The sequence below is a fragment of the Pezoporus flaviventris genome, unplaced genomic scaffold (assembly GCF_033815535.1).
Source record: "Pezoporus flaviventris isolate CSIRO_AGI_PZ_B2104156 unplaced genomic scaffold, CSIRO_AGI_Pfla_v1 ptg000083l, whole genome shotgun sequence".
Classification (NCBI taxonomy): domain Eukaryota; kingdom Metazoa; phylum Chordata; class Aves; order Psittaciformes; family Psittacidae; genus Pezoporus; species Pezoporus flaviventris.
The window spans coordinates 12,511,713-12,524,455 of NW_026892631.1; the positions used below are offsets into that span (position 1 = coordinate 12,511,713).

Sequence of the window (12,743 nt, forward strand, 5' to 3'; positions counted from 1 at the left end):
CGTGAGGCACTGAGCGGCGGCTTTCGTGGCGCTCGTAGTCGGCTTCATTCAGGAGTGTCACCCAGCTCCCATTGCTGTCCAAAGCTTAGCCCTTTCCCCTGCGACAGGGCTCCTCTGTACCACAGCGTTCGGGAGCCTTCTCCTGGGCAAAGATGCTGCGATATTGGGGCGAGATTCCAGTTTCATCTAACCAGGCCAACCGCAGCTCCTTTGACCTGCTTCAGCGTGAGTTCCGTACAGTGGAAGTCCAGGATCCTCCACTGCACCAGCCTTCTGCGAACAAACCCCGTCCCACCACCATGCTGGACATCCCCTCGGAGCCCTGCAGCCTCACCATTCACACCATCCAGCTCATCCAGCACAACAGGCGGCTGCGCAGCCTCATCGCCATGGCTCAGGCTCAGAACCAGCAGCAAGCGGAGGGTATAAAAGCTGAAGACAATGAACCTCTGCCGTCTCGTCCGGCCTCTCCGCCTCTCCCTGATGACCTGCTTCCTCTGGATAGCAAAACCCCAAAAATGCCATTTCAGCTGAGGCACAGTGACCCGGAGAGTGATTTCTACAGGTGTGTTGGTATTTCCTTGGGTTGGTTCTTGACTGAACCAACTGAGTGTTTTTGAACATATATATATATATATAGCTACATCAATTCCATTAGGCTGAAGGGTCAAACACTTGATTTCAAAGTGCGAAACAGGCTTCAGAAAGGAAAGGTTGAGTTTTCTGTTGTGTGGATAACATGCACATTATTTAAAATAAATGTGCTTTTGTAAGAGTTCAGTGGCCAAGGACCTGAGATGATGTGACTATCACATTTTACCCCATTTCTTGGTGTTGTGCTGGTGATGAGCATGGGTGAAGGGAATTCTTGTTTCTGGTACTGACCCTACTAGCCAAGGGCTGGACAAAACATAAAGGAAGGTTGTATTGCTTCTACCTCAGCAGCCAATGTTTGACTAAATACTGCTGCCACCACTGCCCTGTCTACCCTTCTGACAAGCACTAAATTCACAAGGACATGCTGCATCTCTTGCAGGATCTTGCAATACTTTGTAGTTTACATGCATTTAAATTCAGGGATAAATCCTCACTACATTACGTTCCCATTCTTAGATTGAAGGCTGTGCACCAATGGACATGATGTATGAGAGGATAATGTTTCTTAGTTTTTAAAATGGGGAGACTGTGCACCAGTGAAATAGAACTTACAGTTAAATCCCACAGAGATCGTTAATGGCCTGAGGTTGTATAAAATGCATTTTATTGCATGATGATGCTTTTGGTAACATAGTGCCTCTGAACATGAGGGTGATTCTTTAGTGCTGTTTGTGAAGGAACACCATCATCTTTGGAAGAAATAAAGTAATTAGCCAGGAGGAGTGAAGGGAAACACAATTGTGTGAGAAGGAAGTCTGAGCCCTGTGACTCCTGTTCTTTCTGGCCTTGTAGTTTGTAGACCTGAGCAGTGCTCTGCAATGTCTTCCCTGATGCCTTCAGTTTTAAGTTCGGTTTTCTGTGACTCTGTCCATGTTTCGGGGGGCTGTTATGTCTCTTTATTGTCCCTTGCGAGTTTCTGGGGTTTAAGGAAAGAAATGCTATTTAGCAGTCAGCCACATGGGGGAGTTTAAAGACCAGATTGTAATAACTGGATAGACATTTTTGAAGCGAGATGTTTCGTGGCTGACAGTGGATTTCTCATGAGCTGCTGTGCTTGCTAAACCAAACACATTTATGCTTTTCCAGGAAGAAAGCTTTGCATTTGTTGTTGCATGTTTGTTCTTAACTCGTTTAAGACACTTACATGCATTAAGAACAGCAGGTGCTGTTACAGCAGTAAAAATAGTTATATGGTTTGATAATGCTTGCTCTTAGTGTGTAAAAACAAATTAAAGGCCGTTCTTCCCCTTAATAAAACATGGAAGGGCTTATTTTTATTCTGCCTTCTGAAGTGCCATTGTCAGAGTTACAGTATTTGACTGAATACATATTTTAATTCAGTTTTCTTTGGCGGTAACCTGGGTTTGAGAAGAAGCAATGCATACACCTATTTAGACATAGGAAGAAAGAAAGATAAGAGTGGCAAGCCTGAATATGATCACAAGTTTCTTTAATATAGACATGTCCTTTCCTGTTGCCTTGTTATTCATTGTCATCCTTTGACCCTGCACTCTTGTCTTTTATTTTGCTATCCCCCAGGTTCATTCTGTGTGTGCCCTGTGTCCTCATCCCTGTAGCTCCTACCACCTTCTCCCTTCTGAGGTGAGGAAGAGGCAGAACCTAATCCACTGCTATTTTCCAGTTGTTTTGCTTTTTCCAATCCCCACAAATCTGTACCACCATCAGTTTTAATAACAATGCTGTTCCTTTCCTCCATTTTCATAAATACGCTGAAACAAACCTTGATTCTGGCACAGATGCACAAGGGGAGACCTGGACTCCACAGTGGAAATCTTTCACATACTTGCTTGTGGATGGATTTGGAGGACTCTAGTAGGTTTACACAGCAGGCTTTCCATTTACAAAAGCTATCTGGGCTCTTACCCACATGTCCTTTAACTCTGTTCTTATAATTTCTTGGAATTTCTCTGACGCACCAGAATATCTCAGGCTTCCCAGCTTGCAGCTGATCACATCTCTTCTGAATGTATTAAAATGTTTTCACGTTTTCTGCCTTCTGGTCCTCATGGGCCAAGGCAACTGTGCGAGAGGTGATCGCCACAGCTATTTCATCCTTGAATTCCTTTACTGTTCCCGGATGAATCAGCATCTGGACCTGCTGATTTGCAGCTGTTGCTGTTACGGTTCTTGGAATACACGGTAACGATATTAACATTTGGTTTTGGTTGGTATAGAAACAGACTGTGAGCTTAAAGTATTACCAGTGAAGAATGAGTAAGGAACTGTAGACTTGAAACTACCATTTGAACAGGAGGCTCTTACTACAATATGACTGTTAGCATTTCCTTCTCTGTTCACCTTCCTCCAATTATCATGGATCCATCTCCAAAATAAACCTATTCATTATGTGCATCCTCAGATGCTTTTTCTTGTGCATGCGTGATTGGTTTCTTAACAGATTTCTCTGCCATTCTCTCATTTGTGTTCCTGACCGCATGGGATGTGTGCTTTGCATAGAAAGATAATCTGTGCACAAAACTGGGAGCTTGCAAGGGGAAGGCAGTTCATGGCAGAAGGGCTTGTAGTGAAGAAATGTCTGTACAGAGGTAGGGGAGCACATGTCAATGGGATAGGTTTAATGTTGGGAGGGGTTTGTAGCAGTGATAATTACAGCAGGCAGAACATAACTTCCCCTGATGGACTGAGCACTTTGGCTTACCCCCCAGACTGTCTGGTCTTCTGGGTTGTGCTGCTGGGACACGATTTATTTTTGCTGTTATTTTGCCATAATCTCTTGAGCAGTTTCTTTTTATGCATTTGCAGCCTTCTGTTGACGCAGCAAAGATATTTTAAAAGAGGCTTGATGAGGTTGAGGTGGAAAGAAGCCTTTTTCCAAAAGGAGATGACTTTCTTGTTTGCGTTAGTGTGCTGTGCTCTTTGATGCACTCTGACTGGTGTAGTCTTGTTTTTCCAATGTTCTTCTTTATTCTGCTGTTTTGGGAAAATGGCTCTGAAGTGACCCTGTTGCACTCCATTTGGTAGAAATTCAAGTCCAGCTCTCCAGGTGGAGAAGCTGTGGACAGCTCCAGACAATCTGCTTTCCCTTTGTACATCGCTTTATTATTGACAGTATCTCTTCAACTGGTAACATTGCTTTCAGTTTGTGGAGATGTGCTATTTTTATATGTTCTGTTTTTCAGAGGAAAAGGGGAACCAGTGACTGAGCTGAGTTGGTCCTCCTGCCGGCAGCTTCTCTACCAGTCCATGGCCACCATCCTGGCTCACACAGGCTTTGAGTGTGCCAATGAGAGTGTCCTGGAGACCCTGACAGACATTGCCCACGAGTACTGCTTGAAGTTCACCAAACTGTTGCGCTTTGCAGTGGATCGAGAAGCCCGCCTTGGGCACACCCCATTCCCTGATGTCATGGAGCAGGTCTTCCATGAAGTGGGCATTGGCAGCGTGCTCTCACTGCAGAAGTTCTGGCAGCACCGTATTAAGGATTATCACAGCTACATGCTTCAGGTGGGAAGAGCTGTAGGCACCTGACAGCACCAAGAAACGTACCCCCAGTACAATTGCTTATTCCTATAGCAAGTCCAGGGTCTTACTGAGCTAAAATCCAATTAGGAAACCATGTGGAGGGGCGTCATTAAAGCATTTTTTTGTCTGGAAGACAGAGCCCCTTATTTGTGTCTCTTCTGAGGCTTAGAATGCTCTACTGGCTGTTTGTCTGGGTTTAAGAGGAGCTTAACACATAGCTCTTGAATGTCCCAGAGAAAGGCATCAAGTAGAGGTAGAATCAGTACTGACTGAATTTTTTGCTTTAATGGGATGTTTTGCTGCTTACCATCTCGGAAAACAAGGAGACAAACAAAAATTACTAGGATGTATAGTGGCTTGTGTTTGCTTCAGCAAGGGGTGACTTGCTTAAGCTTTCGGAGTATAGGGTAGTATTGTGCTGATCTGAGTTGTCACAGAGGTGCTACTTTCAACTCTAGAGAGGACTGTGCTTTTATGGAGGAAGCAAAGGAGTTGTTAAATTCCTTGGAATAAGAGGTATCACATAAGTTGTAAGAATATGGGTATAGTTTCTCTTGGTCCATGTATTCTATGAAATTAAAGCATTTTGTTTGAATGATGTAAGACTGCCTGTTGTGGACTTAGAGAAATGCAAGGATTTGAAGTAGGAGTTTAACTCTTACTTATCAAAATCCAAGCCCTGAATCAAGTAGGTAGTCTGTGACCAAAGGTAAAACCTGCCATCTCTTCTTCCTTGTCTGAGGAGATGAGCACCAGTTGACTCATTTTGGAGCAATTACCTTGTGCTCCTTATTTTCCTGGGGTTGGCACCTTGTGGCTTACAGAAACGATATAAATCAGACATGCTTGTAAGTGTATGTTTTGTGATGGATTATAAGGTCTGTCCACAGCAGTCTCTGTATCTGAAAGTATATCTAGATGGGGGAAGTAGGCTTTGCTGTTCTTTTTCCTTCTTGCTTCTGCTGTTAGAAAGCCTTGGGATTTTCCTGAGCACAGTTTGCTGACCGTTGGGATTCAGTGGTATAAACAAGTATTTGTTAGATGCAGGTGAAATCTGAAATTTTTAATTGCTGACAGTTGTTAAATTTCTAGTACAGGCTTATGCTAAATCTTATTCCTGTATTTGTTTCGCTTCTCTCATTGGAGAAGACTTCTGAGTTTTTTGCTTTAATCTGACAGAAGATACCCAGGCTTTGGCTCAGATGAGTGTCTGAGCTGCTTATTTTTTAATGCTCGGCTAAATTTGTTCCTAGATGGGGATGGGGACAGTACTATAGGTAAAAGCAAAGAGTAAGACTGAGACACTTTGCTTTTGTTTCATCTTCCGTTTAAGTTTCTGGGCCTCATCATCTGTGTCTGAAATAAAGGTGCTCATATCTGTTTGGAGATGTATTAATGGATTAAACCTCCCTTGTTACAGAACAGAAAATGTTGTTAAAGAGGAAAAAACAAGAGTCTTTTCTGTGTAGCTGGTAACCTGTTTACTTGTTTGTTCAGGTCAGATGTTAATAATGTGGGAACAGAGTGCACTGCAGTGTAATTGCCATCAGAGTCTCTGAAGTCACTGACCTTTCTGGCTTCTTTTTCACCCCCATTGATCTTTGACAGGTTAGCAAGCAGCTGTCTGAAGAATATGAGAAGATTGTCAACCCTGAAAAGGCAGCAGAAGACACAAAGCCTGTAAAGATTAAGGAGGAGCCTGTCAGTGATATTACTTTCCCCATAAGTGAGGAGCTGGAAGGAGATCTAGCTTCTGGTGACCAGTCTTTGCCCGTTGGAGTCCTTGGAGCTCAAAGCGAGCGGTTCTCTGCCAACTTAGAAGTAGAAGCTTCCCCACAGACTTCAGGTAGGGGTTTCTTGCTGCTCCTGGAAACAGTCCATCAGCAGGTCTATATTCCCATTTTTAATAGCAGAAGAGGGAGAGGAAGAAGGAATTGTGAGTTTTAACTAAAACACTTGGATGGGGGGGAAACTCTTAACTTGCTCCTAAATACAAACCCAAAGAATCAAAGGTATCAGTTGCTGGGATTTATTGAATATTTACTCCATTTGTGGACCCTGTAGAACACAAAATGCTTTTCATGGTGTTGCTTTTTAGGGGATGATCAAAGTTCTTGGCTTTGTTGCTGGTGTGAGGTAGATTGTTTTTCCACAGTGATGGCCCCAGGGCTTTGCTTTTTGAAGTAGGGTATTTGCTGCAGATATCAGTACTGGGTTGTTTTTTTCCAGGCTAGTGTAACAAAGGCAATAATAACTTCTGGTTTTATGCATTTTAATTTAAGAGACTGGAGTTTATCCTTATTTCTGGTAAGGAGATTCCTGGATTTTTTTTTTCCTTTTGTTTGGTTTCTTTTTTCCTGGGTAGTTTTGGATTCTTGTCCAGAGATTCGTGTTACTGAAAAGTTGAAAGCCATGTTCCTTGTGACTGAACTGAATTCAAGACCCTATATAGTTTAGGCACTGAATGAATTATGGAAATACTAATGATACTTAGTGCAGTCCTCCATATTCAGAAGTCACCCTGGTAGTGACAGTCATTGTTTTATGAAAGCTCAGAAGGGACTTAGAAGGAATGGGCTCATGGGAGTCTCTCCTGTTCTAGCATCTTTACTCCGAAGCTTGCTGTAGTTAGCTGAGGCCAGGGAAAGTGAATGGTGAGTGAAGTAGTGGGGTTATGGAGACTGCATTCTTCCTTAAAGCATCATCCCTTGATGTTGGCACTGAAGCACACTGCCAGCATGGGAGAATCTGCTGTGCTGTGCCTTTTCGATGTCCATATTATACGAGTTTTACTCTGTGCACCATTTAGTAGTGCTAAATGAAAAATGGAGAAGACATTCTTCTCCCAAAGACAGCCACTTGTGAATTTTATATAGAACATTCTGAGCTCTGGAAATCCCTGTGGTAATAGCTGTTTCACTTAAAAATCTGGTTAAAAACCAGTGAAGCCTGTCCTCCTATTCACTCTAAACTAAGCAGCATATATTGTGATGTTAGAGTATACCCTTGAGTCCATTAGTTGTTGTTTTTTTTTTTCCAAATAGCACATTCTGCTGAGTCTTAAAAAGCTGATGTTTTTCTGGAAGCTCGTGTTGTTTTCCATAGTACCTCTGAAATGAGAGGTACTATGGAACTGCATTTTTGTGGGAGAGGGAACAGCAGACTCCTATGGCCCATGTGGGGTTGCGAGTGATTCATCTGGAAAGCTTTGCATTAGCATCAGCCACTTGAGACCCAGAGGTTAGCATGTTAGCTGTATATTGACTGCCTCTTTGATACTGAATTGATGTCTTCTAATTAAGAAGACAAATGCTCTGTTCCTTCCTGAAAATCCCCCTTCACTTCACAAGGGCCTATGAAAATCTCATTGCTGTGAGAATCCCAGTCTAGAGCTGGGTAGGCTGAAGAGCCTAATATCATGAGGAGCAAAACAAAGCTGCTGCACTTAGGACATCTCCATCTCAAAAATACAAGTGTGAGGCCCACAGAGAGGGCAGCAAGGCTTCAGTGTCTGAGGGCAAAACTCTTGGTGCAACATTCGTGTTTCTGCTTGTGTTTCTGCTTGTGTTTCTGCTTGTGTTTCTGCTTGTGTTTCTGCTTGTGTTTCTGCTTGTGTTTCTGCTTGTGTTTCTGCTTGTGTTTCTGCTTGTGTTTCTGCTTGTGTTTCTGCTTGTGTTTCTGCTTGTGTTTCTGCTTGTGTTTCTGCTTGTGTTTCTGCTTGTGTTTCTGCTTGTGTTTCTGCTTGTGTTTCTGCTTGTGTTTCTGCTTGTGTTTCTGCTTGTGTTTCTGCTTGTGTTTCTGCTTGTGGCTGATGAGCTGTGGGCTAGCTGTTTAATTTCATTGCAGTTAGGGAAATGGAGGCAAACCTGGGGACCTTGTTCCTCCACCCAGCAGGATAACATGAGGATTATCTCATTTGCAAAGTACGTTGAAGTTAAAGTGCTTTGAAGGTGAAATAACCTGTGTCCATACTGAAGTACTTTCAGTCATTAGTGACACTCTCAATGACAGCTGATAGAGCTGAAAGGAGTAAGGCTGAGCAATGAAGAGCAATTGATGAAAGAAAGACACAGGTTTTGTGAGCATTTTTGATTGTTGTGTAGGCTGGAGCTGCAGCTCTGTGGAACTGATAAGTGTTTTAATGATGTGTCCGTTGCTGTTGAGAGGAATACATTTACTTATAATGAACATAAAAAGGACTTTTCATTAAGGCAACTGGACACCAGCGAGTACTTTCATTCTGGCTTGCTGTCTAACTGCTAAGCTAATGTAGGCTGTGTTATCTCAAAGGTCTCCTAAACCCTGGTTTGAGCTAAGCTGCTATGGAAAAGATTCCTAATGCCTTCATAAGGGAGAATTCTCAGTACAAACACTGGTGGTAGAACACTGAGTACAAATCACTGGTGGTAGATTTGTTCTCTGTATAATTGCTATTAATGAGGAGTAGTATATTGATAATAGGGAACAGTAGTAGGTTGGGCTCAGTGCAAGAGGTTTGGTTGTGTTTTCAAACTGCAGTGAAGCTCCTCGAGACACAAGGTTTGGAAAACTTATTAAAACTGGTTTCCAAGGTTTATTTATTAGCCATTTGAATTTAACCCCACACAAGGGGGACCAGATTTAAAAGTGAAAAGATTTCCAGCTTTGTTCAGTTCTGGGCTGTTTATGTCCATCTCAGCAAGGAACCCAATTAGTCTGTTTTTCCTAGGATTTTTTGTCTCTCTTAAACTGTAAATAAGCAGAAATAATGAAATCTATAATTATTGCTCTTGGGGAGAAAAACATTTGCTGTTATCAAGAAGTATGGTTTCATAGTCTTGTACAGAAAATCCTCAGTCTGCTCAGGTTGCACACTGGTCCAAAATAGCCCAGAGGAGCTACTTCTCAGCAAGGGGGTCTGCAAGGTTTAGCCAAGAAGATTTCCTTCTGTTCTGCAGAAGGATGGGATGAGACCTGTGGGTGTTGAGTACAAGGAGGCAGGCAGTCGAGTGGCTGACTGCAAGCTCTTATGTGCCTGCATTTCAGTGCTGGAAGCCCATTTACCTACTCCTCTGCCCTCATTTCACTTCTGCTGCAGAAGTCCAGTATGTCTGACAGGTTAAAGGAGGTTGAAGACATCGCAAGGACCTCATAATCATGAATGACTTCTGAACTGCCTCAGAGTCTTGCTTGTGTGGAGGGTGTAGTCCGTGTGCTGTTGGTGTACTCATTGCTGCTGAGACACTCCTGGAGAGTGATATGGGGTCTTTAAGTTGTTGTTTCTTCTCATGCAGAAAGCCATGTGGAGAATTGCTATGAAAGGCTAGCATTGTATTTTCTAGAGCAATGATCACTGGGTTATAAAAAAACAAATGCAACGTAATTTTATTTATTGTTTCACTTATTTCTTGGTGTGTTTTGTTTGTTTTCCTTCCAGCTTAGTTCACCTGTACCTTTGTTTTTGCTCCTTCTTTATCTGTGCTGCTGTCTTGCATCTGCTGTTTGTGATCCGTCTTTTTACTTAGTTACTACTGTGTGCTTTTTCTTTCTCCAGGGGCTGAGGTGAATGCTTCCCCACTCTGGAACTTGGCCCAGGTGAAAATGGAGCCACAGGAAAATGAGGAGGCTAATGTGCATGGCCATGGGGTCCTAGGCAGCGATGTCTTTGAGGAACCAATGTCAGGCATGAGTGAAGCTGGGATGCCACAGAGCCCCAATGGCTCTGAGAGCAGCTACGGTTCTCATTCTGCTGACAGTCTGATGGGATCCTCGCCTGTCTTCAACCAGCGCTGCAAGAAAAAGATGAAGAAGATGTGAAACAGACAGCCTTTTTATTTAGTCTTGAAGATATAATAATAGACTTGAAGCAGACTAAGAGAATACTGTGATGGTTGTGATTCATAAACAGGGCTGGCCCTGATGTATGAGGGACCTTGCATAAAATTATTAGAAGAGGTTTGATGTGGTGCTCTTCAGCTCCCTTCTTTTCTGGCTTCTCTACTCCCTCTTGACTCATGAGATTGAAGATCACCCTGTACATTTGATGGTGGCAAGGCTTGCTTTGACAGATTAATCCCAAAGTTACCAGTGGAAAGCAGCTGTGAGGAGATGTGCTAAGTCATAGAATCATTGAATATTTTGGGTTGAAGGGACCTCTTGACATTTCTAGTCCAGTCCTCTGCTTGAAGCACAGCTAATTTGTGCAGGGTATTTCACTGATTGGGGAATATCACTGATGATTATGATGGCCCAGCAAAGATGCTGTAGAGTAGCCTCACAGTGCCGTCAGCCAGCTCCTTCAGTGCCTTCAGATGTCTTGTTCTATGGATTTAGGTATGTCCAATTGGCTTAAGTTGTTGTTAACTTGATCTTCCTCTATTGTAGCTAATACTTTACTCCCACATACTCTGCTAGAAGACCCAGGGACCTAGCAGGCCTGAAGGCAGACCAGATCGGTCAAAAAAGGCAAAAAAAGGTGTTGAGTGCATCAGCCTCAAAGTATAAAGAGCATCCTTTGTCACCAGATTGCCCGCACTGTTGTAAACCCTTGTTGTTGCAAACCCTTTTTCTTTAGCCTTTCATTTGCTTCCAGTGAACTTAAAAAAGCCTTTCTGCACATTTCATACCAGTTTCAACTCTAACTGAGCTTTGGCCTTTCTAACTGTCCCTGCACACTTAGGCTGTTGTCTCTGTATCCCTGCTGGCCAGCCCATCCTCACTTCCACTTCTGTGTACTCTTTCCTTTGTGTTTGAGCTCAGTCAGGAGTTCCTTGGTCACCTGTGCTGGCCTTCTATCACGCCTGCTTTAATTTCTGCTCGTCACAAGGACTGTTCTACTTTGAGAAAGCTGCCTTTCGAGATAAGGCAGCACACTTGGGCCCCTTTGGAAGGCCAGGGCAGTCTCTCCTGAGATCCTGCCAAGACATTCCTTGAATCAACCCAAATATGTTGTCCTAAAGGTGCAGGACTCTCCCTTGTACTTGCTACTGAAGATGTACAAGTCCATGTCTGCTGCAGGCAAGACCTTCGCATTCTCCAGTAATTCTTCCTTGTTACAAAGACGCCCATCAGAGCTTCTTCCCTGATTGATTTATTGATCGTCTGGTCAGAGAAGTTGATGTAGTTTTCTGGAGAGAATGAAGCAGCTTTTACTATTGGTGTGAGGCAATATTGGCAATGTAAACTTTTCCTTTGCTCTCATTGATTTGAGTGCAGCAGCTTCAGGCTGGCTGAGGTTTTGTATTCAAAGTTGTTATCTTGACAGCTTAGTCTGAAACAGAATCTGTTTTGCTGCTTTCTTTTATGGCTCAGCTGACTGATGGCATTTTTTCTTGTCCTGCACAACCCTCACTTGATCAGCGTGGTCTTTAACTTGATTCAATGTGTGTATCTATCAAAAAAGCTGGAATGAACATGAATCAAGAATGAACAGCCACTTAAACTGGCTTTATACCTGTAACCCCTTGGGGTGTTTGAGGGGGATTTACCAAACCTCCCATTTGTCCTTACAATTGCAAGCTTATCTTTTGAAAGAATGAGCTCCAGGCATAGTATTTTTCTTTGTGATAACATGCCTAGCCTTAATCTTTTTTCCTAACTGTATTTCTCTTCCACTTTATAGAAGTAGAAGCCAAACATGAAATTCCTCCATGTTTTATAAGAATGTGTGACCACAGGCTTTTATGGACACTAGAGTTAAAACTGCCCATCACAGTTTTAAAGGTTTCTCCTGGGGAGTAAATTCCAGCTATTTGAAGCCTAGTCAGTAGTAGAAGAGCATATGATTGTATCAGGAAATCTTCGTTTTGATTCCCTTTGAGGCACCATTAGGCAACCTTCAGTGTCCCTGTTTTCTCAGCCAGTAGTATTTGCCTCTTAGAAGAGTGTTTGAGATTTAGTCACTGTTCAGGAAAGGGACTGTGATCATTCAGGGTTTTGTGAGTGTTGTGATCTTTGCTTCCATTTTGGCAGGACTGTTGCTGGCTGGTGAATGCTTAGATGGACACTGAAATGTTACTGACCTGTACGGTACTGGTTTTAAGCAAAACTTCGTGTCATGAAGAACAGCACAACTGTGTTATTCGACTGCCCAGCTACAAGGAGGACAGTTGGGGTGATATTTTCTCCCTCAGTTTTACATGCCTGCATCTAATTTGTTCCTCTGGGTCACATTTGTAGCTGAAGAGAAATAGTCATTCTGAGGTTGCAGTTCATCTACCTTGAAGTATAAAGCAGGTCAGATGAAGGGCATTTTTAGAAATGTATGTTTTCCCTTTGTGTGCCCAGGAAGTGACTTCAACTTGACTGCCTCAGCTGAAGACATCCACACCATCAGTATCTCAGCTAAGTGACCTGCCTTTAGCCTTTTTTGTATGGGAATCAGAAGAGACTTCCTCCTGCTGGGCTGGTGCTTCTTCTTTTCTACACATTTAGCAGAGCTTGCTGTTCAAATGGTAGTACAGGGCTAAAAGCAGACTGCCCAGCTATCCAAACCAGCAGACCACAACCACAGCACACAGAATGTGCTAGGCTGGGGCCTCAAGGTTTAGCCCAGTTTGGCCCTTGTGTCTCATACTGAAGGAGAGCACCTATCGGTGGCAAAG

At 43.1% G+C, this 12,743-nt stretch overlaps 1 protein-coding gene across 1 annotated transcript; it reads left to right on the forward strand.

Annotated features, from left to right (window-relative positions):
* The first annotated feature begins 147 nt into the window (after positions 1 to 147).
* Positions 148 to 10,086, forward strand: SUPT7L (SPT7 like, STAGA complex subunit gamma). Its single transcript, XM_061475442.1, has 4 exons — positions 148 to 565; positions 3,819 to 4,143; positions 5,770 to 6,007; positions 9,695 to 10,086. Exons 1-4 carry the CDS (start codon positions 153 to 155, stop codon positions 9,955 to 9,957), a joined length of 1,239 nt encoding a protein of 412 aa, XP_061331426.1. The 5' UTR covers positions 148 to 152; the 3' UTR covers positions 9,958 to 10,086.
* Positions 10,087 to 12,743: the final 2,657 nt, after the last annotated feature.

Bases quoted from the DNA above. Each gene is read 5' to 3' on its own strand.
- SUPT7L (XM_061475442.1), top strand. From the start codon at position 153: ATGCTGCGATATTGGGGCGAGATTCCAGTTTCATCTAACCAGGCCAAC. The intron at 566-3,818 runs GTGTGTTGGTAT...TCTGTTTTTCAG, and splicing joins CCGGAGAGTGATTTCTACAG to AGGAAAAGGGGAACCAGTGA. The intron at 6,008-9,694 runs GTAGGGGTTTCT...TTCTTTCTCCAG, and splicing joins AGCTTCCCCACAGACTTCAG to GGGCTGAGGTGAATGCTTCC.